Source organism: Salvia splendens, chromosome 8 (genome assembly GCF_004379255.2).
Source record: "Salvia splendens isolate huo1 chromosome 8, SspV2, whole genome shotgun sequence".
NCBI lineage: Eukaryota > Viridiplantae > Streptophyta > Magnoliopsida > Lamiales > Lamiaceae > Salvia > Salvia splendens.
This window is the reverse complement of record NC_056039.1, coordinates 9,797,969-9,825,289: the sequence shown is the minus strand read 5'-3', so window position 1 is coordinate 9,825,289 and position 27,321 is coordinate 9,797,969. Positions and strand designations below refer to the sequence as shown.

The 27,321-nt window shown below is 36.0% G+C and overlaps 3 protein-coding genes across 3 annotated transcripts; 2 read left to right on the top strand and 1 right to left on the bottom strand.

The window, feature by feature from the left end:
- The first annotated feature begins 1,521 nt into the window (after positions 1-1,521).
- On the top strand, positions 1,522-7,370 carry LOC121745059 (28S ribosomal protein S29, mitochondrial-like). Its single transcript, XM_042138823.1, has 7 exons — positions 1,522-2,006; positions 2,400-2,563; positions 2,800-3,011; positions 3,422-3,676; positions 3,779-3,865; positions 5,409-5,581; positions 6,879-7,370. The coding sequence occupies exons 1-7, from the start codon at positions 1,621-1,623 to the stop codon at positions 6,988-6,990; spliced, it is 1,389 nt and encodes a 462-aa protein (XP_041994757.1). The 5' UTR covers positions 1,522-1,620; the 3' UTR covers positions 6,991-7,370.
- Positions 7,371-8,370: 1,000 nt separating this feature from the next.
- On the bottom strand, positions 8,371-10,990 carry LOC121745058 (protein NUCLEAR FUSION DEFECTIVE 4-like). Its single transcript, XM_042138821.1, has 2 exons — positions 9,770-10,990; positions 8,371-9,021 (listed from the first exon to the last, which is right to left on the bottom strand). Exons 1-2 carry the CDS (start codon positions 10,870-10,872, stop codon positions 8,574-8,576), a joined length of 1,551 nt encoding a protein of 516 aa, XP_041994755.1. The 5' UTR covers positions 10,873-10,990; the 3' UTR covers positions 8,371-8,573.
- Positions 10,991-18,109: 7,119 nt separating this feature from the next.
- LOC121744420 (protein TIC110, chloroplastic-like) lies at positions 18,110-25,368 on the top strand. The gene is made up of 15 exons (XM_042137941.1): positions 18,110-18,749; positions 19,310-19,369; positions 19,474-19,597; positions 20,174-20,242; positions 20,337-20,435; positions 20,577-20,643; positions 21,100-21,164; positions 21,339-21,433; positions 21,694-21,812; positions 21,982-22,082; positions 22,871-23,087; positions 23,233-23,390; positions 23,563-23,688; positions 23,820-24,794; positions 24,882-25,368. Exons 1-15 carry the CDS (start codon positions 18,253-18,255, stop codon positions 25,122-25,124), a joined length of 3,015 nt encoding a protein of 1,004 aa, XP_041993875.1. The 5' UTR covers positions 18,110-18,252; the 3' UTR covers positions 25,125-25,368.
- The last annotated feature ends 1,953 nt before the right edge of the window (positions 25,369-27,321 follow it).

Sequence of the window (27,321 nt, the reverse complement as noted above, 5' to 3'; positions counted from 1 at the left end):
CAAATTCCCCTTGCGAACATTGACGTAGGCCTCTCCGTCGAGCTTCTCGACCTTGTTGATCTTGATGTGGACATTGACGTAGGCCTCTCCGTTGGGCTAAACTATAAACCAAATGGGCCACGGGTAATTAAATTGGATTCAGCTCTTTCTCATATTTCTATGCATTTAAATTGAGCCACTAGTCGCAGACTTTATGGCAAAGTTGGGGTTAATCCACGATGGGGCACCTTATAGCCCGCCCTATAGGGCACTCTATCTTCCGCCATATCAGCATTTTTTCCTCCATCCCATCCATCTACAGTGAGACGCCCTATAGCCCGCCCTATAGTTTTAACTACTACCTATTTTTTATTTATTTATGTTTGTAAATATATCAATTAGCAAAATAAATATAAAAACACCACAAATTAAAGGCAAACCCTATTATTAGTATTTATTTTTTATTTTTATGTTTGCAAATATGGAAATCATCGGGATTCATTCTTGAATTTAGAGAAAAATTGAGATGAGGAAGAGAGTGGAGTGAAAGATGTGAAATGAAGTAAAAAAATGGTGATATATATTGAAGAAAATATTTAAAAAAAAGGAAAATGTGTTGCATCGTCCGGACCCCGCAATGGGGCGGAGGATAGGTCGGAAGATGCAAAAATTGGCTGATATGGCGCGGACGATGGGGGAAGCATCGTCCGCCCACCTACAGTGGCCGACGATAGGGCGGAGGATGCATTGGGCGGGCTATCCTCCGCCCCACTATGGATGCTCTTAGAAAATGTTTTACCTTTATTTCAATTTAGTACAAAAATATTAAGTTTACATATTACATACAAAAAGTTTATTAAGTGTTTCAAAATAATACATTCCGTCAAGTCCTCACTAACACCGTTACTTCTAATTGTATCATACATACAAAAAATTTCACCAGTGTTTCAGATTCATACAAAAAGTTTTAAATTAAAACATTCCATTAACTATATCAAACAATTATTTTTATTACTTACAAAAATGAAAAATACAAAGAAAAATTCACCACTTTTCACCATCAAATTAGGGAATTGCATTTTATTTTCTAAGCTTTCTCATAGAATTTTTTTGTAAAAAATAAATATTGACTTTTTAACTGTTCGAAGCTCAAATTAGTCATTTTATAAAGATGAAATATGAACTTATTTTATACTATATTCTATAAAGAACATTATAAAACAATAGAGTATATTGAGAGACAAAATTTTTTAAAACTCGATCAATTGCTGGAAGAATTGATATTGACTGTTATTTTTTAGAGTGATTAATTGTATTAAATTTCTAATTATTCTATAATTATGATGATAAATTGGACAAATTTAAAACTAATTAACAGTGTTTAAAATATTTAACGGAATATATTAACTTAAAACACTTAATAAAGTTTTAGTATATAATAGGTAAACTTAATATTTTTTGTACTAAGGTGGAACAAAGCTAAAATATTTTGTATAAAATATGTAATTACCCAAAATTGGGCGTGAATATACACCCCAGAAAATACCCTTCGTCTCTACATCACTCTGTTTCTAAACCCCAAACCATAAACCGAAAACCGCAGCTTATCTGTAACAAAAAAATAATAATCAAGAAGTAAATATGTTGCTCCGATCACTCCTCCGAGCAACTACCGGCGCCGCCTCACCACTCCGGCAATCTCAGTGGCAGCTCACCAATTGCCGGAACATGGCCTCTAAAACCCCTAAAGCTAAAGGTGGTTCCAGCAAAGGAAAGAAAACCCAGCCAAAATTCGATAAGAAAACACAGTCCAAATCCGATCTAAAGGATAAGAAGCCTGAAGAAGTGCTGGTGGCGAGCCCCGAGTCTATTGCTAAACAAGATGCCGAGCTCCGCCGCCGCCTGCTAGCGGAGGATGAGAAGAATCCCGCCCTTGACGTGGGCCCCAATGGCCGTTCTCTCTTCACTTCCGCTCCGTCCCTCTCGTCCCTCACTGATAATGATGTCAACCATTACTTTCGATTCAGGTAGTACATTGCTGTTTAAATAACTCAAAATCGTTTATTGGTCCCAATGTAGGTTTGAGAATTTTCTGCTCTTAACTGATTTCATTTTGTTATTTGCCGTCGGGAAATATATTTTCATCGCGTTTGAGCTGACCTAAAAATTGAAAGCGGTTTGTATATACGGCATTGATGTGGTGACAAATTTTTGGATTGAGCTGTTTCGTTGGTTTTCTAAAACTCTGATATGTGGTGATATGCAAATGGATGATTGTTGATTTGAATATCTCACTGACTTGCAAAGTGTGGCATTTATGATCAGTTCAATATGTCATGTGCTGTTTACACATTGCCCGTGTGGATGTGAAGTAGCAAAATTTGATTGGTAGGTGCAAATGTATTTGATATGTTTTGTAGCATGAAGGAGTTAAACGAGGTTTTGCCAGAGGGGCTTCCATTGGGAATGGTGAAGGAATTCGAGGAATCATGCAGGAGTGCCTTGTTGGTGCGGCGGTGCTTCATTGAACTTCGGGATAATTTCAGGCAGGCTGCTGATCCTTCATTAGCAGCCAAGTCTAAAGGTCATTCCCCCCTTCTTTGTTTATTGTCATGAGTATTTTCTAATTACTCCAATGGAGAGATTTTCTTCATCATCAGTTCAGTGTCATGTGTCTACACAGTCACTTGTGGTGTACTTTATGTTTGAAGTTGTTCTTATCTACTGTTTTTTATTCTTTCAAATAGAAGAACTACTAAAACTCTTTTGGTGCTCTAGTTTCATTTGAAAATGAGTAATTTCCATGATCTTAAATAGCAGGTCATAAAGTAAAAAAGCAAATTGTACTAGATGGCCTTTTGAGTTGTGGGAAGAGTACTGTACTTGCAATGCTTGTTAACTGGGCCCGCAAGGAAGGTTGGCTTGTGCTTTATGTCCCTCGAGGCCGAGACTGGGCACTTGGTGGATTATTCTATAAAAATCCTGAGACTAATCTGTGGGATACCCCTGTGCAGGCTGTAAACATTCTAAAAGTAAGAAATATTCAAATTTGATTTCACTTTTCTTTCTATCTTGTAAAACATTAATACAGATTACAGATGACACTATTTCACTATAATTCATTTCTTAATTGCATTTTTGATGTTGCATACGATTCTTTACTTGCTGACATCAGGTTGCTTTTACAAACAATTCATCGGTTAAAAGCCACAAGACTTCAAAATTGGGTCTTTCAGTAGCATCTCTACGTAACAATGATTTTATTGTGATTACTCTGGCCAGTTTATAGTTATTCTCCTGCAGTTTCTTAATCACAGAACTTTCCTCTTCAGTTGAAGTCATTAAATAGTACTTGTGTTTGTTTCTTTTGTTAAAAATGATTGTGTTTGAATCCATTTCTTGTTATTAATATCGACTCTGGTTTCTTGGCTGTTTATTGCAGGATTTCTTGAAGTTCAATAAGTCTTTATTGGAAGGTATAACATGCAAAATACTTGATCCTATTCCTTTGGGAGAGGGTGCTGGTGTTGGCTGGCCAAAAGGTAGGGATAAGATGCAAATTCTTGAAGGGACAACTCTTTCCCAGCTAGTTGAGGCTGGAGTTAAAGACTCACATGCTGCTGTTGGAGTGGTGGTTAGATTGAGGAAGGAATTATCTAAAGTGACTAGCGTCCCTGTTCTTATTGCAATTGATCAAGTGAGGATTCTTTCAACTTCATAGTTTGTTTACAGAGTGACTGTTTGCATTTTGGAATCTATTTGCATCTTCTACTAACCGGCTGCTGTTGCTTTTGATCAGTACAATAATTGGTTCACATTTACTGACTTTGAGGAGCCAGTGACTGATCGTTCTGTTCGACCCATTCATGCTAGAGAAGTTGCTACTGTAAGTTGTGATCTATAAATATATAATTGGAAAATTTCAATTTGCCGTGTGATTATTTGTCTGGATATTTGAATGCTAGCTGTGTATATATTTCAATTTAGTGGACCAGGATGAGACAACTTTGGGGACTTTGTTTCCCTTTCTCAAGTAGAGATGTACTATTATATGGTCCAGGGACACTATGTTTGAACTGAATCACCTTTTGGAAAACTCTAGTTCTACTATGTTAAATCTTGGGCTGTTTAAGCTATGATACTTGGTTTTTTCGCTATATAATTACGACGATCCCTTTTTTACTTTTGAATTTTCATATTGCTGCAAGAGGAAAAGAAGGTAACTTTCGGTATTTGGTGACAATATAATAGATCCTGGCAAGATAATTAATTAATTCATAAGCTGCATGTTGTAATACTGGACAAATTTTTGTTCTGTAAGATGAAATTCATTCCATATATTTGAAATCAGGTTTTAGAATTGCAAGCGACATAGATAAATAGATCCTCTTGTACATTAGGACCTACTGAGATGCTGCGTCTTAATTTTGAACTTTTGGATATTATACCGCATTGCCTCACAGTTTTACCTGATTTTGTCTTACCATACACGTTTATAGAAATGTTACTACTACACTACTATAGTTATGGATTATGTTAGTAGAATAAGTATCCCACATCGGTTATGTGACCTACTCTAGCTTAGTCTCTTGTATTATATATATGTGCTTAATAACGTGCTATAACATATTCTATAATAACTACTATTGCCATACAATATATTTAAACTGGTGTCCTTTGATTGTTTATTTGTACAAGAAGCAACTTGAAAAGAATGGAGCTTACAGGAATGGGGAACCTCATAGGCAAAAACAGTCCAAGTACAATCATTGTCAATTTCCTAATGATCTAAACGACCTTAAGAGTCAGTTGGTTTGGTACCAATTATATAAATATAACTGTATCACACACCTGACACCTCTGAAGAATCTTCTTCATTCTAAATAAATTCTCTTATTCACTTTCCAGCCATAAAGAACAAAGGGCTGGAACAATTAAACCCTGTAAGACACAGCCTTTTCTACAAATAAAGCTACCAATACTGGAAAAAATTAGATCATGGATCAACTGTGGCACTGTGGTTAAGTCCACCGTACACCACTCATTGAACACTCATACAAAGTCCGAGAGTGAAGTGGCACCTGTTACCTTTGTTTTGACTTCATTCAGTATTATGTTTTCTTCTTCGTCACTTTCTTAATCTTCTCAGAGTGTCCCCTTGTATATTTGTCTGAAACTCCTATAGGTGATACCGTCATATTGTGGTGTACACAGTACCACAATGTCTTAGAAATCTGGCTTACGTAGGACTTGGGAGGAATGGATTTAAGTGTTTTAAAAAATAATGAATTTGGGTGCAATTAAGAATTCTTTAAATTCCCAAAGAGTGTTCCACTCCAACGCATGCACACCTATCGTTTGCTTTATATGCAGACAACCTGATTTACTTTTCACTTTACACGATGTCTTTTGTCAACATTCCTTTGTAGGTCAATGCATTCAGGTCAATGATGCATGATGATATGATGGTGGGTGCCTTTTCTCATTCAACTGCTGTTGGAAAATTGCGTCAAGAATTACCAGATGTTCCTACTGATGCTCGAATCTTTCTCCCTCGGTACAATTTGGATGAGGCCGCTACCGTCTGCCATTACTATCTCAGGTCTGCTCCTCTTCACTTGTAATTGAGCATAACTGTATATATATATAAAAACGTATGTTGTCTCATTTACAGGTTTAAGTAACTGCATATAGATGCATCTATCCTTACACTTTCTTGTGCAAGATCATGCATGATAGTTTTATTTAAGCTAGCGCTAGGTAGTCCTGGGATTCGGGAACTCTAACTCAAACAAACACATACTCATCCCTCACTTTTAAGCTTTCCCTATATGACAATCATCATTGATTTAGAAAAGTCAAAATGCTTGGATCCTATAAGCTGAAAAGATAACGTAGGACTTTTTTTTTTCTTCCTTTAATCCTTACTCTCTCTTGTCTTGGGCAAGATCATGCATGCTAGTTTTAGTGAAGCCTGTGCTAGGTAGTTCTGGGATGCGGGAACTTACTATAACTCATGCAAACACGTTCCCATCCCTTAATTTTAAGCTTCCCTATATGACAATCATCATTATTTAGAAAATTAAAATGCTTGGATCCTATATGTTGAAAAGAATACACACTGTAGAAAGTTAAGTGGTAAAAGGATAATTAGAACAATGTAGTGAATAATTCATTGGAAAATTTTCATACACTACACCTTGGTATTTGCAATCAGCCAATCACCAGTCAGTCCAAAAGTTTCAATCAACAATACTCAGAGATACTAGTTGACAGTTAATAAAGGCCTTTTACATATAAATTAGAAAGGATATTCCAAGTACAGGTAGTAAATAGTCGCTGACTAAATATGAGATTGCACATAGAATTACTAGAATCGATTCACAGCGTCACAAGCATGTATATATATTTGTTCATGTAAGCCAAATTTTAGATATATAGTGTTGCTACTCCAGTTTGGACCAACATATGTGAGGGTCATAATGTTCTATTTGAGTATATTCCTGGTAACTGCAGATCCTTGCTACTGCAAGTAATTGTGATGGATCCATTTATAACTAATATCTATGTTCATTTCCTTGATGTCTATGATAACTGTGGATATGACCTGTATTATTAATTTTTATGTTGGGGGAAGAGCTTGAGGTTAAATAGCTATAACTTGGGTTCATCGCAACCATTGCAACTGAGTAGAATTGTGAGGAAGTATCCCCTTGACTCTACCATAAAGTATGACATGTTTAGTTTCCAATATGGGATTATGTATGATAAAAATTTCAAGATTTGTAAAGCCTTTGGGGATGGATGATATGTTTCCCTCTTTTCCTTGATTTACCTGAAACAAAGAACGACGTGCTGTTTTTTGATCTGAACTTTGCAAATAACACTCTATTCAACAGGCAAAGACTAGCGAAACATGATGCATTTACGGAGGAAAACTGGAAAAAGATCTTCTACTTGTCTCATGGAAATGGAACAGAGATGAGATATTTAGTTCCTTTCATGAGGTGACACTCAAAAGACAAATGCTAAAATATTCGCAGTCAAGGGAAAGTCGAGTTTGAATTTTTAGGATATCCAGCATTCAGAAGAAGGTTGGGAGCATGCTGCCTTACACCAGAGAACCAACTTCAAAAGTGTATGCGTTTTGTTTGAGATAGGATACCACCGTTTCAGGTTAATGTGGTTGGACATACTAGTATAATGCCCTGAATTTGTTTGGGGGTTGGGATTATTAACAATCTAGGATTTTGGGTACAACTGAATTATTGATGTCATGCGCTAGTCTCCCATGTTTTATTTTGGATGTCATAATATTTTCCGCTTGTAATGAATAAGGTTGTCATTACATACAGGTTGGTGCTAATATGCAACAAGAAGTGTTTATAATTTGCTGGGAGCCTGGGAGGCAAGAGACCGCTTATTTTGTGTCTTTTATATCGTACTCCCTCCGTCCCATAATAGATGACACGCTTGGGAAATGACACGGAATTTTATGAGATGTTTTGTGTGTTAGGTAGAAACAGAAAATAATATATTTATATTAATGTGAGAGGAAGTTTTTTTTAAAAATGAAATGTGATATCTTTTGTGGGACAAACTAAAAAGAAAAGTGTGACATCTATTATGTGAGTGAGTGACTATATTTTGGGCTATAGATAGATATGATAAAATGCTATGTTATCAATATATTCTCCCAAACATTTCAATATTTTCGAATAATTGAAAATAAGATAATATAATACTACTACTACTACTACATATTATTGTAAATTATATAGTATTTTTTTTTCAATTTTTTATTAAGAGCTACTCCACGTTTTAACTTTTAGATCTCTGGATAATTGCGATAAAACCTTTACGGTCCCCAATAAATTCTAATATCCTCTCTCAAACTAGTACTCCTATTTTGTACTAGCAAATTTTCTTTTATTTTTTCTTCAATTTCAGCCCCTAATAATTATTCAATTTCTGTCATTTATTTTTCATTTACATCAATTTGGTAAGGGCTTGAAATAATTCCAAATAATTTTGACACTAATAACACTAGAAAACATGTATAAGTACGTGCATTAAATATTAAATTATTTACACTTGAGTGCAACGAGTAAGTATGTGTATTGTGACAAAATTAAGTTGTAGAAGTACTAATATAATTGTACTCGTATCTAAGCTAAATGCAAATGAGTTGTATATTTCGGTGCAAGTCATTTACTGATCCAACACACTTTAAATACTTATGTTTTTATTGTCAGTACTCTGATTATCGTCAGTACATCAATTCACTGCTATATATGTACCGAATCCATCGTGTAAAAATTACACTGTAACACATTTCAAAATGTGAATCTAGATAAATTTCATGTCTTTGTATGCATACAACTTTTTGATGCAATCAAATAAATACTTCCAAACTGTGTTGAACCGTCACATATTGAACATCAATAATCGATATTTGATCATATCTATCATTTACATTGACCAATAAAATAGATTAGAAAACTAAGTGCCTATATAAATCCTAACTTATAAACCAATATATATACATTCTATCTATATATATATATATATGTGTGTGTTACAAAATCTGATCACTAAGCTACGCTCTGTGTAGTAATCTTAGGTGAGCATAATAATTTCTTGGTCCGTAAATGCAGAATAAAAGCCAAAAAAGTCCCCAAACAACACAAAGAACCCCATAAAATAAAAGTGGTGCGGTAGCAATTTTGTCCCATGCAAAGTGATGAATTATGATTTCTTGCTTTATTGTAGAGAAGTGCAGCAAAATCCCCAAACAAGAAGGAACCTATTGGAATATTGGACACAAGAATATTGTGATTCACTCCGAAATTCTTAGTTCCAAACAATTCTGCAGTTGTGGAAACAGAAATGCATGTAATCGCGCCAGTGCATATGCCTATGATGCCCGTCCCCACATATAAAGACGCGTCTTCTTCATTCAATAGCAGAAAGAAAGCTCCGCACATTGGACCCATCATCACTCCCATGGCTCCCGCTCTACTCACCAACAACCGCTTACTCCTACATTAATTCATCACCACAAATCATAACTCATGTACAAGAATATGTATCAGCTCACATAAATCTTTATCTTGAAACAGAGAGACTAGTAGTCGATATATTTGACTTTTCATTCCCTCAAGGTGGTGGAACCATAGATATATTCAACCGCTCAATTAATATACCAACTAACTCATTATGCTGACACATTGAGCATTTAAACCCTATAATCAGTACCGTACGTACACCAATAATAATTGTTGGATACATCATTTTATACGAACCATGAAACTCTAGTTTTACTGTAAACCAATTAACTTGCATAATCAAGTCAATTTCTGTAATATGCGGCTATTATGGCTTATTAAGAATTAAGGAAGAGAAGAACATACGTGTACTACTCCTTAATTTGTGTTTATAATCTATCACACGTGGACATAATATTAGGCAGTAGTTGATTCATTCACTCCATTTTTCATCATTGCATGTGTCCAAAATGAAACACATTTATATAAAAAAAATGACAAATTGTCAAATAAATTGTTATAGCTAGATAGGTTACATTCTTAACCCGTTCTTAACACATTTCGCAACCAGTTTTGAATAGTTGGATGCATTAACTATGTTAATTAACTCAACTTTTGCAGTGGGTGACGTGTTTAAAATCAACTGACATATTTTCGCGAGGATTCGATTATTTTTTATGATTTATTTGACAATTTACCATAAAAAAAGACTGGAATGTGTAGAAAGGGGCAGGTGATCATACCTTGGAAAAAAGTAATCGAGGAAGGACGGAAGGAGACGGCCGAAGAAGTTGAAGGCGGCCGAGAGCGAGACCAACGAGGAAGTCCCTGAACACCCCCTCGACTCGGCAATTTGCGCCAAATTATTGACAAAAACAAAACCCAGCGTGGCTCCGAACAAATACACAAAAAAATACAACCAAAACTCAACCCTTCTCACCATCACCAACGGCCCCATCTCATCCACAACCCCCACGCCTTCCCCACCATCACTCTCCACATCCTTCTCCACCACCGCTGCCACTCCGCCGTCGTCGTGGTGCACCGCGATCAAGCACCTCCTCCGCACCGTCTCCGTGACCTTCTCCCCCGCCGGCACGACCAGCGGTAGCAGCAGAATCACCACCATCCCTGCGAGGATCGCGTAGCTCGGGAGCGCCCCGGCCACCACCGTTTTCAGGCTGGTGACCACCGCGAAGACTCCGGTGGCCATCGAGATGACGAACATCGCGAAGAAGCCTCTGGAGAGGCGCTTAGACTTCCCGACGACGGCGCCGCGGGCGAGCGGGGCCACGGCGAGGCAGACGAGGAGGGGGAGGGCGGCGTTGAGGAGGAGAAAGGCCTTGGCGCGGTCGGAGGGGGAATTGGAATCGGCGATGACGTCGACGATGTCGGTGTAGAGCTTGGCGCTGAGGCCGATGTAGCTGGTGGAGAGGCCGACGGCGATCTGGCGGTCGAGGGGGAAGTTGCGGATGGCGAGGAGGTAGCAGACGGTGTTGATCCAGCAGATGCCGTTGCCGGCGAGGGCGGTGAGGAGGAAGAGGAGGGGGTAGGAGAGGTGGGGGGATTGGGAGGTGAGGAAGAGGAATTGCAGGCCGTAGCCGAGGAGGCCGAGGAGGGAACCGATGAGGAGGACGAGCCAGAGGGGGAGGTGGTCGGCGGCGACGCCGGAGATCCAGCCGAAGAGCTTACCGGCGTCGTTGGCGGAGGCGAGGTTGTTGAGGTTGAGCTGGGAGGTGGAGAGGATGCGTTTAAGCTCGGAGGAGTAGGCCGGGAAATTGGAGTTGGTGCCGTTGATGGATTGGAGCCAGATTGCGGCGACTAGGGTTAGCCATTCTATGGCCATGCTCTCACTCAACACTTGCACTTCAATGCATGGATGGGTTATTTATTTCTATTTCTATGTTTGTGGCTTGCTTTTTTCCTTTTTCTTTTTCTTTGATGGAGTGGTACTGTATTTATAGGGGAATGAATGCACGTTAAATACAAATGAAATTTGTTTCATTTTTGGTGTGTATACGTAACTAATGATGTCAATAATATGTTTTCTCTATCTAAAATATAGACAAAATCGTAAATGGTACGAGTTTTAATACGCATGCGTAAAGTAATAGTACTAGTTACTACTAGTTTTAGTGGACTAGATCCATATTATAAGATGATGTTTATGGTTAATACATTGTTTAAATTTCTATATTTATAGAATTGACCTGTTATCGGTGAATGACCTAAAATGGTAAAATTAGTTTATTTTTTGTGGATGGAGGAAGTGCTATATTTTCATAATAAGATTAGTAATCACAATTCGAGTAGTCGATGCCGACGAAGCCAAAAACGCGCCAACAATGTTTTATGTGCGAAATGACTTGAAATTCGGTCATCTAACACATTAAGGGGCCGAAAAAGATAATTTTCTATATTTCCAGGTTTATTTTTAATTATCTATTTTTGTTTAATTTCATTTTTGGTTATTAGGGTTTTTATTTTGAATGCAGATTTTTGATGAATAAGATTAGTTATGTTGTCTAATAACTAAAGATTTTGTAATTACTAATAAGTTCAGTCATTCCAAGAAAGTAAAAGAAAGTTAAACCCATACCAAAAATTCTGTTATTCTTATAATAATACTATTATTGAATACTATTTTGTGTAATTTACTATAAAATAATCACCATCATCAAAATAAATCATAATAAAAATCTCCTTTCAGAATTTTAAATATACTAAATATACACACAGCCCCACCAAAAACAAATTATACCTGTATGATTATGCCTATCTCGCTCTAGTAGTCAACTAAATATCATTTTGTTGAATTTGTTCCTCTTGAATTTCTAACTCTAGTAATTTCGTTTGATTTTATAATTATTAATTATGATGTTAATTTAGTTCAGATTTATAATTTTTTATATCTATTTATTACCTATCTAGTTATTTGTAGGACGATAATATTACTTAAGATTAATTGATTATACACTAGGGGATTCGATTTTTTGCACTGTTAACCATGATAAGCAATAGAGAATTGCATACTCATATTTTAACAAGTAGACTATGTTATTGTTAAATGGGTTGGTCAGCCATGATCAACTCCGAACATTTAATAGAATAATTGGAGAATCGATTCGAAAGTGCGGGAGCCCTAAATTTATTGAAACTAGTATCACACCCGTGCTATGCCCGGATTAAGATATTTTCAAATAAAACAGATTAAGATATAATTACTGTGATTTAAATTAACCAAATTGGTGGTTATATAAATTAGTACGGATTGCAAGGCAATAAAAAATATTTAAACTAACAAACGTAAAGTACATAAGAGTAATATAATTACCGTGATTTAAATTAATAAAAATGGCGAATATATAAATTAGTACGAACTGTAATACAATAAATAAATACTTAATTAACCAAAATGGTTAATATAATTACCGCGATTTAAATTAACCAAAATGGTGGATATATAAATTAGTACGGATTGCAATGCAATAAAAAAATACTTAATTAGCCAAATAGCCCAATTAACTAAAAGAATAAATCTAATCAACTAAAAACTACGACTAATTAGTAATCACACTAATAATTCGAATACCGAAAAAGCCTAAACCTTACTTCTTCCTTATTCCATCATCCTTCCAGCTTATTTTAATGTACGTACAACTTTTTATAGAGAAACTCCTTAAAAAGATAGAGATTCAAATCCTAAATTTGTCACGCCTTTACTACCATGCACAAAATACAGATACTCTGTCAGTGTCAACCAACTAACCGAGCAACTATAAACATCTTGAATATAACTACACTAATGGTGAAATCACATAAAACAACACAAAAAAAACTTAGATCTATGGCTCCAACACTGCCACATACATGAAATAGTCGATCGCCATTTGCATCGATGTGTCCTCCGCGTCGACAAGGTTCGGGAGGCTCATGTCGATATTTTTCCTGTAATTCCTCGGACCCCAACAATGTCCACAAGAAATGAAAATATGAATAACAATGAAAGAACATGTATTTATAGACAAAAATTAAAAATAATTAACCTTTCAAGTTCCACAGTTCATAACAATGACCTTTTAGTTTCCAACCATCTTCAACATAATTTTAATATTTACATATGAAACGTTTACTATAATTTACGTTAAATTTAATATTTGTAGTGAAATGCTTAGTGAAGAAATGCTAATTAAAGGTCACGGTGGTTTTTGGAATGTGAAAAGCAAAACGCTTACAACAAAAATACTCCACCTATTTAAATCATGGACTATTAATAAAAAACTATTTTAACCAATAAATAACTTTTTTATTAAAATGACATTAATGTCATTTGTTACAAATGATATCAATAATAAATGTCTATTTTTTGACGTTTCAAACCATAAGCTATTCTTAAAAAGTAGTTTTAATTAATAAATAAATTTATTATTAAAATGACATTGATGTAAATATCACCAAAACTCCCCTTTTATATATTTATAGATAGATGTTACTAATTATGGAAACGAAAACATTGGTTCAAATAAGTATTAACGTAATTATCAAGTAGTTGTTGGTATGATTATGTGAGGGGTGATCTTTTGGCGTTTAATGAAACTAAAAGGTCGGACATGAAAATTACATATAGAGAAGAAGAACTAAGGGGTAAAAATATTTAATGTTTTTTGAATAAACAGAGTTACTAGAACTTAGAAGAAATTAATTTGGAGAAGACTATAGATGAGAAACCTGATTGATTGATTAATTAAAGAAAAAAACTCCCATGACCGCTCGTTTGCAACAATTAAATTTTTATTAGGTAATTAAGTGGTCACTAATGGCTGGTTATTTATGGCGACGGCCGATGGCATGTTAGAGTAGCTCTTAGTTAAATTCAAACTATTAAATTGATCTACCTTCGATTTATCCTATCCCTTCTTTGAGTCTTCGAGTATGAAAGAAAAACGTTAATTGTTTTAATATTTTTATAGAAAAACCAAATATTAACATGCATATGCAATCACATGTATAGGATTTTGATCAAAATAAGAATTGATCTTAATACAAAAGCATGTCAAATCTTAACCATTATATTTGCCAAATTAATATTAAAAAATCATGCATTTTATACCTATATCATTATTATTCAGTTTTAGATTATTGAAAAATATATTCAAATTTGAAGTTATTTTTTAAATTATTTTAGGTCGTCATTCTAAAATAACCTAAACATAAACTAACAATAACCTCTGTTGATACCTAAATATGACATCCGTTCTTTTAGTTTTGTGTTATGCAATAAGGTATACTATTGAGTTTTGCATATATCACAACTCCACTTTACACCCGTATATTCATATACATATAGTTTATGAATAACAATCATACCACTCTAGTTACGTATGTTGCTTGTTTGCATGGTGCAACGCAACAATGCAACATGGATACACATACGAATTTTCAAATTTTATAATTATTCGTTTAATCGATTAAATCGAGATGGATATAATAATCACACTGACGCTATTCTACGAACAGCGACATCGACCTAATATATTTAATTCATTATAAAGTGGGTGAACTAATATCATATAAAATATAAATCAACATGAAAACCGAGCCAGATTTTTCCATGTAACATGTGCTATATTTTAGTACTTCATTAATCTGTGTTACACGTATGAGACAAGCTCATTTGTACTCAACACATTACTTTAACATGGAAATACTATGTAAGAAAAATATCCAAAAGACCAAAAATGCATGCATGCATGCATGTTTTTAGAGATTAAGGGTTTGTGAATTATGAATCGTAGAGCTAATAATTTAAACTTAAAAAATAGAGATATTTATTAATTAAGTAGCAGTCCAATACAGAGTAATTAAGATGCCATAAATATAAAATAATAGGTAGGGTGGTAAGATGGAAGGTCTGGAGATCATATATATGCATCTAATAAAATTGTGGTGTGTAGTAAAGAAGTGTGGAGTTGTAGAGGCCACCAGCCTTTGCCATTAATGGTAGTATTGTGGTGAATTAAGACAAGATTTATGGATTAGTGGGAGATGTAACGTAACGTCCACACAAACCTACACGTATTCTTACCGTTTCATGTGTCCATCATTTTGTGCCGTGCTAGGCTGACTATTGTCCATCTAATCTAACCTTTCCTTTCACACCTTCTTTGTAAATTGGGAAATCTCTAATTTTAGCGGGAAAATCATGTTGTTATGCAATTGCCTCCAAATCATATTGTTTGACTTAACCTTGAAAGACATTAGTGAGATTCGAACATATGCATCTTCAAACTTGCAACATCGAGTGTGTAGTACTACTTCCACACGTAATTGGTCAATTAGTTTCGAACTTGAGGATATAAAAGTGCACTGACTAAAATAAATTAAATTTTAATGTAAATAATATTTTGATCACAATTTGTCAACACAATTGTGGTTAAATTCAAAAGTTTTTTGAAAAATGACTAAATGCAACAAATGCTATTTTCTATTAAATGCTACTCCACGTATACATAATATATGACTAAATATATTAAAATTTAACGATTTTTGTTAAGAATATTATGTTTGTTAGCTTTAGGTTCTAAACATTACTCTCTCTAAACAAGATTACAAGAGTATACACTCTTTTTTTTAGTCCGTCCCAATAAGAGTATGTACTTTTTTCTCTCTAGTGAGGTGAGACTATTCTCCATTAATAATATTTCAATTATTTTTTCATTCTACTGCATTCTTATTTTACTAATTTGAATTAAAACTCGTGTTCAATTAAAAATGTATACTCTTATGGGATGGAGGATGTATAAGACCATCCACAATGCCGCCCAGCCGAGCGCCGGCGCTGGGCGGTCTATTGCAGTCGCCCAGCGGGCGAATGGAGAGAGAAACCGCGCAGCGCTGGGCGGTCCGCTCGGCGCTATTGCAGCGCCCGGATCGCCCAGCGCACCGCCTAGCGCGAAATTTAAATTTTTTTTCCCGAAACACTATATATACGCGCTTTGCTCATCATTTTCATTCGCACCACTTGTTTTTAAATTAATGTATTTTTTAAAATTATTGTACTTTTTTAAATTTTAATATTATTATTAAACTTTTCCCGTATATGTCTCGTAAATTAAATTTCGTATATTGTGTGATTGTTAATTATTTCATTTTGTATATATTTGTTAATAGTGATGTGGATATTATGTGGCTAGGCTATTGCTGGGCTATTTGCTTGTTTTGATGATGTGGCAGGAGGATTTTTAGTGGTGATGATGTGGCAGTGGCTAGGCTATGGCTGAGCTATTGTTGGGCTATTTCTACTGTGGATGGTCTAATAGAGTATTACTTTAGTCCATTTTTTCCCAAAAATTGACGGAGATGTTAAATTGCAACAATGATTGAGTTTCATTCTATGTAAATCACAATAATAATTTCAACTCATATTTCAGCCCATAGGACGAAAGGCGGCAAAGGGTTTTAAAGCTGAACATCTAATCTTCAAAATCCCTCAAATGCTTGACCATGCAAGTGGACGCTGCCGACGAATTTTTTAGGAAAACCTAGCCCTGTGTTTTTATATATAGGCCTGAGCAAAAAAATTAAAAATCAAATATCCGAATCGAACCAAACTAAAATTTTGAAATTTGGTTCAATTTTTTTCAATTTTTCGGTCAAGTTTGGCTTTTGTAGTTTGATTTTTGATTTTCCGATTTCGGTTCGGTTGGACAAAAAATCAAATGGAAACCCGAATACTCACAACTACTCGTAAACGATGTATTTCTCATCAATATTGCAACACTATTGATTAAAATGCTTAAATATTGTTAAAAAATAAAAAAAATATTAATATCGTTGATTAATATTTTTACTTTTTCACTATACAAGAAAACCGAAATAATATCAAAATTTTCAATTTTCTAAATTCAGGTTTCGGCCCCCAAAACACCCTCAATTGTGCTTCTAGCAACTACCTATATCTTAGGGCATCCGCAACGCGTCTCGTTGCGGTCCCTATCTCGTCTCAGAGAGACGAGACGGCAGCGAGACAGCGTTGCGGGCTCCGTCTCGTCCCCAGGCCGTCCCGTAACTCGTCGCGGAGAGACACTTGGCGAGTTGTCTCGCCACGCGCGTTGGCGACGTGGCGAGCTGCGGTTCGTCCGTGACGCCCACTCGCCGGCCCGCGAGTGGACGTCGTTTATTTCCGTTGAAAATGTATTTTTTATTGTTTTTTTAAATTCAGAAAAAATTTGAAAAATAAAAAAAAATTCCAAAATTATACTAGCCAAACGTTTATAGCCGCTTTTTAACAAAATATTTATTTATTTTTTGATTTTTTAAGCCCTCAATCACTTATATAAATATCAAATCATTCGTACAAATTAATCCACTAAAAAAAAACTCAATATTCTCACTCAAACACTCTACATTCTTCATCTCAAAAAATTATTCTTCTCCCAAATTTAATCCATCCATGAATCCATTTGAGATTTTGAATTTAGAGAGAGTGAGCGGAAGATTTTAAATTATGTATTTTATATTTTTTAGGATTTTATTAATGTGATTTTTTATTTTTTTAGAATTTTAAGTTGTAATTTTATTTTATTTAATGAAGTATGTTTTTATTAATTGAATTTGTTGGAAATAAAAATAAAAAATGAAATTGAATGAATAGTCAATGGATGAGATTGTTAAGAGATGGTTAAGAGATGAAAAGTACAGTGAGACCCATGAATAGTGAAGAGATGAGACGATTAAGAGACGGATAAGAGACAGCGTTGCGGATGACCTTAGTCGTCTTACCTATTCAAGGTGGCTAACTTTGATGAGGAGTATCATCTGGTGTGCGAATTAACGTGCCATCTTGTCTCCTTCAAAATCCGCTGCCAATGTGCTGCTATACATAGCCGGGCATCAAAGTGAGTTTTGAAGATTGGATGATGGCCTTTCAAATGCAATGCCTAACATTTTGCTGTCACATGCCCATATACTTAATCACTGAACAAATCGGATATGGATTCGCTCCAGCCCGGCCCAATTAGCTTGAAAGAATCGTAGAAAACGGGTCGGATCGCAGGTTTCCAATTTGAGTAAGAGTTTTTATCTTCTTCTCCGCCTCCTATCTCTTTACACTCTCCACTGTTCTGTTCACTTCATCTAAAACCCTATGAACTACTACTCTTAGCTCTTTCTCTCTCTCTCTACTCTCCCCCACTATTTCAAGGAGCCACATACTAATCAATTTACCATGAATCCTTCAATTCTGCTCACAGCACCTCCTTCCTCGCCCTGCCCCAACACCCCTCTTCTCTCCCCCTTTCTATCCACCACCGCCCACCTCCGTTTCTCATCACTCAATCTCCGCCGCCATCGCTATAAAATCTGCGATATCCGGTGCTCTACCGACCAATCCTCGGTCAAACCTGATCTAGTCGGAGAGAAGCGACAGCTCAACGCCGTCCAGTCCGTCGTCGATGCACTGTCTCCTCCCGTCCGAATTGCCAGCTCCGTGCTGATCGTTGCTGCCGCGGCTGCTGCTGGATACGGTCTCGGCTCGAGGTTCGGTGGCTCCCGCAATGCCGCCATCGGTGGTGCCGTGGCGGTTGGTGCTGCCGGCGCTGGCGCGGCCTATGCGTTGAATTCGTGTGTGCCGGAGGTTGCGGCCACTAGCTTGCATAATTATGTGGTGGAATGTGGTGGTCCTGGGGCTGTTAAGAAGGAAGATGTTGAAGCCATTGCGAAAAAGTAATTGGATTTCTGTTTGCGCTTTTTGATGTTAGGTTTTTAAAATGGTTGATTTTCTGATTCTATGCCGTCAATGATGCTAATTTTTGTTGCAACTGGTGAAAAATTTTGGAAGATATATTTACTCTCGTAATTGGTTGTGTATCTCGTGAAGTCTATTTCCGATATATTGTGAATGAAAATTGTGCACAGGAGCAATGTAATTATGTCTAGTAGCTGTCAAGCACCGGTGTTAGGTAGATAATGGGTACATTGTTGTTGCAGCTTGCTTTTGTAAATACTTATTGAAGGCTAATTATTCCTAATCATATGGATACTGGATGTAGTACTGAGTTTGAGGTTGGATGTGATATACAATCAAGCATGCTCACATGTAAGGTTTTCAACATAGTCTTGCATAAGAGTAGAAACTAATTCACATTAAAGGTGGTTTGTGTCTGTTCTCTCTTTCTTTTCATCCTTGCCTCCTTGCTCAGTTTGGCTTCTGAAATTTGTTAGTACTATATTATTTCAATTTCTTACTTCTGTTGTAATTATTTTATAATTCTGAAATATTCCAGATATGGTGTTAGCAAACAGAATGAGTCTTTCAATGCGGAGCTTTGTGATATTTATTGTCGGTAAGCAATAGTATTTGCTCATTATGATGCACACAACACAGAGCAGTCTGTCAGTAGACTCAGTACCCATATAAAAGCTTATTGATCAAATTTTTGCTTTGTAGATTTGTATCTTCTGTCCTTCCTCCTGGAAATGAAGATCTCAAAGGTGACGAAGTTGAGACCATTATTAACTACAAAAACTCATTGGGCATTGATGACCCGGATGCGGCAGCCATGCACATGGAGGTAGTGTTTCATCTAGTGCTATTTAGAACGCTCAATGGTTAATTATGGCTGTGAATGAGCCGAGCTACTTGTAAAGCTTCAGTTTAGAACATTGTTTGGTCTTGTATAATGAGATTTGTTAACATAAACAAGTCAAGTATGGCTTGACATTCCTTGGTTTTTAGCTCACCAACAAGCTCATCAATGACTCACTAGGTAGCTCAAAATATAGATATAATCTGAGTCGTCTGATATTTATTTTATGTATTTCTGTACTTTTTTTAATAAGAATATTGCTATATAAGAAAGTTATTTATGATGAAGGGATGAATTTTTAGTATATATGTATGCTTTGAAGAACCACACAAATGTTTTGCCTATAGGATAATAGGATGAATATCTAATTTGAGTATACTTTGCCAAAGTTTAGGCCTAACTTGACAAACTCATAAGCTGAATATATTTGATAGATTAATCTTGGATCTGGTTTGGTAATAGATTAACCAAGCTTGAATTTACCAACGTCAGTTCAATTGATGCTTCTTAATTGGAAATGGAGATTTAGTTGTTTTGAGGTGTTAATCCACTGTTTCTCAGATTGGTAGGCGGATTTTCAGGCAAAGACTTGAAACTGGGGATCGTGATGATGATATGGAACAACGTCGGGTATGGTGTAGTTTAGTCTCTTGAATATAACAGCTATAATGATTATTTGAATTTGCAAGGATAGAGCTTGACCAGTTAAATGTTTCTAGTGCAGGCATTTCAGAAGCTGGTTTATGTCTCTAATCTTGTGTTTGGAGAAGCATCTGGTTTCTTGTTACCTTGGAAACGTGTGTTCAAGGTCACTGATTCTCAGGTAGCATCTGTTTTCATTATTTTTTATGTCAATTGTCTACACTGTGTCTTGTCATGCCAGTTTTATATCCGCTTGACCACAGTTGTTTAAAACTTGTTTCTCGTGTTTTATATCATATAACCTTAAATTCTTGTGTATCAGGTAGAGGTTGCTGTCCGTGACAATGCCCAAAGATTGTATGCTTTCAAGCTTGCACCAATTTCCCAAGGTAGCACACTGTTCAATATGGTTTGCAGATCTCTGAAAATGTCAATAAGGAAAGACTATTTTTAGTTTTTGCTACATTATGCCAAAAGCCTTTATTTGATTACCACCCTGCCATCTGTATGCTCTTGATTTTTCTCAAGTTTCTAGACTATGCTGACATGACTATTGCGATAAGCAGCATATCGAAAAACATATACTCCCTTTGTCCTATTAAAACTGAAACTGATGATTTTCTGATAATTAAGGCATTCAATGTAGATCCTATTCAACTGGGTGGTTCTATACATTTGTTATTATTGTTATCTATTCACCGTGTAGTTTATTTTTTCTCGCCATGACCTCTTACAGCTTTATATGGTTCCACTTCGGTCTCCTTTTTGTTGGCTGTGTTACATACTTAAGAATAAGTACTAAGCTGATGAAATTGCAACAATTGATGGCTTGGATTGTTTTCTAGATGTTGATGAGAGCCAACTGATAAGCCTTAGGGAAGCGCAACTCCTTTATCGATTATCTGATCAGGTACATTCTTTTATGATGTCATTCTCCATGTCTTTGATCACATCTCTGATTCTTTATTATAGATGTAAAAGATTGAGTGCCAAAAAGTGATATACAAATTATTCGATATTTAACATGTCATGATTTATGTAACTATGTGTTGTTTCACTGTTAGTGCTTTCTTCTGTTTTGTAGCTTGCTGAAGACTTGTTTAGGGAGCATACAAGAAAACTTGTGGAGAAAAGTATTTCAGCAGCTGTCAGCATATTGAAGTCCAGAACTAAAGCTGTGTATGAACAATCTTATATACTTAGAAATTTGAACTCTACAAATCTGCAATATTTATTGGTGATGCAAATTTTCTTCTAGTGGGTCAGGTTGGTTAACAGTCTTATTTGCTCCAAATACTTGTAGTGGTGGTGGCAGTGGTCTTATGATTATATTCATAGTTACTATGTTAACCTTGTATGGATATAAATAACTTTATGGTTGGTCACAGTACCAAAAATTTCGAAACATGTTTTGCTAACCTAGTGTGTGCATTTGACAGGAAACCTGTGATTGAGGAGCTTGATAAAATACTAGCTTTTAATAATAAATTGATCTCACTTAAGAACCACCCTGATGCCAGTCGCTTTGCTCGTGGGGTTGGTGCCATATCTTTAATAGGTTTGTCTAAGCAATTTTTCGCATCCCCTCTCTAAGGCCATTGTTTTATGCTTTTCTGTTATCCATCACTTGATATGCTTAAATGAGAACCCTTTAGTTCAATGTGATAGTGACACAGTCTTTTTCCTATCGGAAGTGTTGAACTTTAGCTTATGTTTGTTTGGTTCAGGTGGGGAGTATGATGGTGACCGGAAAATGGATGACTTGAAGCTTCTATACAAAGCATATGTGTCAGATGCTTTATCAGGGGGTCGCATGGAAGATGAAAAGGTGTGTAGGCTCCTAAAAGCCATATAAAAAGCTAAATAAGTATATCATCTATTTTCTTGCTGTTATACTTGATTCTCAAAGACTTTCGCAACTAAGTGCACCTTCATTTGACTAACGCCATATTTCTCATACTGACAATGTCCAATTTAGTGACGGTCTCCAGTGCAACAAGATGAGAATGAGAATGAGAATGTCCATCTAGAAGTTCCTTAATTAGATTTTCAAGAATGTCCTTTAGGATCCTGAAAAGGGACACATAGGATAAGGATACGCTAAAATATTCATAACTGCCAAAACCAAAGTTAGTCTTCCCGTGCAAGACAAAAGTGCCCTCAGTGTACTTCTCATATTTCCCTTCTCTTATTCGCTGGACTGGAAAGAAGATATGATGCAGTAACAAACCATTGGCTGACTCAGTATACTTGGGCTACTTGGGTCACTTGGTTTGAGTTTTTATATTTCATATTAGAACTTAACATACTTTCTGATGTTAGTTACTGTCTCATATTATTTCATAAAATTGTAAAATTTGTTTATGCATGGTGAAGGATATGATGGTGCATTTATTAAGTTCAATAAAACCTGAACTTGGAAGAGTAACTTGCTAATGTTCACTGTTCTGTATTTACAGCCATAATTGCTGTATAAGCAGCTGCCTGCTGTTATGATTATACTGTTGATTTTAGATTATCATATGTTCTGGGTATAAACATTTTACATGCAATACTCATTTTCAAATTTGTTGTTTTACCTGTCTATTGACCTCATCTTTTTTGTTCTTTTTGTAGCTTGCTGCACTGAATCAATTGAAGAATATATTTGGTTTAGGAAGACGAGAAGCAGAGTCAATAACTTTAGAAGTTACAATCCAAGTTTATCGTAGACGTCTTCAGCAGGCCGTATCTAGTGGTGATCTGATGGAGGCGGATAGTAAAGCTGCCTATCTTCAGAATCTTTGTGAAGAGCTGCACTTTGATCCAGAGAAGGCCATAGAGATACATGAAGGTTTATTTATATTGAGTTTTAATAATAAAAGGCATTATAGTTTAGTTTCTCATAATTTTTAGTTGATTATATAACTTGTGAAAGTCCTTTGTTATACAAGTTTTATTAACGTGTTTTTGAAAGAATTTATCTTCTTTACCTGTAGAAATTTACCGGAGAAAACTTCAGCAACTGGTAACTGATAAAGGTGAACTCAGTGACGATGATGTAAAAACTTTGGAGCAGATACAGATTATGTTCTGCATTCCAAAGCAAACAGTAGAAGCAGCTCATGCAGATATCTGCGGTGGTGTATTTGAGAAGGTGATTTCTCTTTATTCATTTCCTTCAATTCTTCTTAGAATCTGCAAAATAATAAATTATGCTATCCAGCAACACTTTGTGGCGCTAAGTAATTGTTCAATGCGATTGAATGTTGCCAATTCTTGGATGTCATAATTTTCTGCTTTTTTTCACGGCTGCATGAATATTACAGCTTGTCAAGGAGGCAATTGCTTCTGGTGTAGATGGATATGATGCGGAGACTAAGAAGGCTGTCAGGAAAGCTGCCTTTGGTTTGCGCTTGACTAGGGAGGTTGCAATGTCTATTGCCGGTAAAGCAGTAAGTGTCCATGATCCTTGGTGCTGCATACTATTTTTGGGAGCATGATGTCTTCTCAAAAGATTTCTTGAGTCTTAACCATACATAGTGGAATGTCTCTGATGTGGTCTATTTTAATTGGTTACATTCAGGTCCGCAGGATTTTCATCAACTACATTCAACGGGCAAGGGCTGCTGGTAGCCGCACTGAATCTGCAAAAGAACTAAAGAAGATGATAGCTTTCAATACTTTGGTTGTCACGGAACTAGTTGCGGATATCAAAGGGGAGCAGACAGAGTCTGCTGATAGTCCACCTGAAGACCCAACTGCGAAGGAGGAACAACAGACAGAGGATGATGAGGAATGGGAATCCTTGCAGTCACTCCGAAAAGCACGACCAAGCAAGGAGAACACTGCTGGGAAAGCTAGTCAGAAGGAGATAAATCTTAGAGATGACCTTCCTGAAAGGGATAGAAACGACCTTTACAAAACATACTTAATGTATTGTCTAACCGGTGAAGTTACCAGGATTCCATTTGGAGCTCAAATCACTACGAAGAAGGATGATTCAGAGTATGTTTTGTTAAACCAACTCGGTGGGATACTTGGTTTGACTGACAAGGAGATTGTTGATGTTCATCGGGGTTTAGCTGAACAGGCTTTCAGGCAGGAAGCTGAGGTTATTTTGGCCGATGGACAATTGACCAAAAATAGGATTGAGCAACTTAACGAGTTGCAGAAGAATGTCGGATTGCCACCTCAGTATGCCCAAAAGATCATAAAAAATATAACCACAACAAAACTGTCAGCAGCTCTTGAAACTGCTGTTGGCCGGGGAAGGCTTAGCATAAAGGAAATCAGAGAACTGAAAGAAAATGGAGTTGATGTGGACAACATGATCACTGGAAGCTTACGGGAGAATCTCTTCAAAAAGACTATTGATGCTATCTTCTCATCTGGTACTGGAGAGTTTGACGATGAGGAAGTGTATGAGAGAATTCCGAAGGATCTCAACATCGATGCTGAGAAGGCCAAACAAGTTGTTCATGAACTTGCCCAGGCTAGATTATCGAATTCTCTTGTTCAAGCAGTAGCGCTGCTACGACAGAGAAACAATCAAGGAGTGGTAAGTGGCACAAGTTTAGTTACATTCTGCTATCTTACAATAGTCTCAACACAAGTGTTGCTTGACTAAATTTCTGTCTTATTGCAGGTTAATTCCCTGAACGACTTGTTAGCCTGCGACAAGGCTGTACCCGCAACCCCCGTGTCATGGGAGGTGCCTGAGGAACTGGCAGACCTCTTCCTCGTGTACATGAAAAGCGATCAGGCGCCTGAGAAAGTAGCAAGAGTACAGTATCTACTGAACATCAGCGACTCAACAGCAGAATCCCTACGAGCTATGAAAGATAAGGGATCAAATGGATCAGCTGAGCAGGAGGAGTTCGTATTTTGATTTGAAAATGTCACTTTTTAGCATTAATAGTTTGCCAGTTGAAGTTTGATGCGAAAATGCTGCTAATGGTTGCCAATTTTATGTCATATTGTTAGAGCATAGAACACAGTGAGCAGGATGATGATGTTGAGTTGAATTCATTGTATTTTATAGATGTTGTACCAGTAAAATAAGTTACATTCACTGGATAGAAAAATTGCTTAATGCAAACCATCATTTTAAAGAAGTGATTAATATTTCTGCATCTGCTTCTCTATTTTATTTGATTTAAGTTTTAGTGGCAATTGGTAGCTGATTGATATTTGCATTCACTTCCACTATCCATGGCAGAGTTTGACTTTGACAAACTAGTGATTTACTTTATATCAAGATAAGAGTTGGATACCATTAACGCCATTTTCAACGTAATTAGTTCCTCTCCAACTTCAACTCTGTTATTTTCAATGTGAACTTTTTTGGACTTTTTTCCATTGTCTCTATAAATTATTATAAATATCAGACCACCCTGTGACTAGTTTCTCTCTCCCACCCGCCCCACAAACTTAATCGAGAAAAGTAATAGTACAAAAAATTCCAACAGATTACGAGAGAAGATGAACACTTGAATTGTTTTACTCCCAACTTTTTCATGTTCATGCACTAGAACTGATTTGCACAAGAACATATTTAACCGAAACACCTTAAATAATTGGCGTAGGTTGCCCCCTTTTGTTGGAGCGAGCTAGAAAATAACAACTTACTTCTTTCTCTCTCTTTAATTGAGCAAAGGGAACAATTTAAGGAATGCCTTAACCATATATCTCATATTTAAAGGATTAACTGGAGAGAAGGAAAATCTTAGTCAAGCTTGGTTGTAGTAAGTAATAAGTTGTGACCAAATTAACATGATTGACGTAACGTTAAAATAAATTATGGACAAATTAATTATACATTTCCAAGTTCATCAATAATATATATTGCTCTGCCTGATATTAGAAGCGTCGGGAGTGGGGGGAATTTCACAATATATAGAGGAGAAAGAGACAAAGAACAATAATAACCATACGTATAAAGATCAGATTCCTGCAAACATCTTGTTCACATTGAATAGTCAAACGCTACTATTTTTAGCATGATTATTCCAGAATTGGTTTGGGCTCCACTAACCATGCAATTTGGGATCATTCATAAAATTTGGTTTTCCCCGCATTAACTATATACATCAAAATGAAGGGATCTATTCAAATTAATGTATAAAAAGTTGTTAAAATGGAAAACTCTTTTAATCTATTGATTATTGTCTTCTAATGGTCTATATTTGTGTCATATGAAATTAATATAAACAATAAAAAAAAGTGAAAAGGGTAGAAAAGTAAGTTGACATTTTGAGTAGTTATTCTCATTCCATAATTCACTCCTCCCATGATTTGGTAGTTATTTTGCATTGATTTGTTTTTCTCTCTTAATTTTAAATATTTTAGTTGATTATCTTATTGATTTTGCAGCATCTTTATACATAAATATTGTTTAAATTAAGCATATTTTCGTCATTAGCTTGATTGTGTCGAATATGGTATAATAATGTACGTAATCGGTATAATAATGTATGAAAATGATATAATAATGTAAGTAAGAAGTAGTTCAATGTTTTGCAGCACGTTGAATCCATACCATATGGGTTTAGCAATCCATTGGGCTAGGTTGTAGTACCGACTCACTAAAGAAACCTTCACCAAGGGTAGGGAGATAAATCTTTTCCCATTGGGTTTAGTAATCCATTGGGCTAGGGCATATTACCAACGCTTGCTTATAATTTCTATTTTTATTGTTGTTTTTGATGTACGTAACCGGTTTAATAATGTACGAAAACGGTATAATAATGTACGTAAGAAGTAGGTTAATGTCTTGCAGCACGTTGAATCCATACCATTGGGGTTTAGCAATCCATTCGGCTAGGTTGTAGTACTGACTCACTAAAGAAACCTTCACCAAGGGTAGGGAGATAAATCCTTTCCCATTGAGTTTAGTAATCCATTGAGCTAGGGCACATTACCAACACTTGTCTATAATTTATGTTTTTATTGTTTGTTTTTTATGTACGTAAACGGTATAATAATGTACGAAAACGTTATAATAATGTACGTCAGAAGTAGTTTAATGTCTTCCAGCACGTTGAATCCATACCATTGCGGATTAGCAATCCATTGGGCTAGGTTGT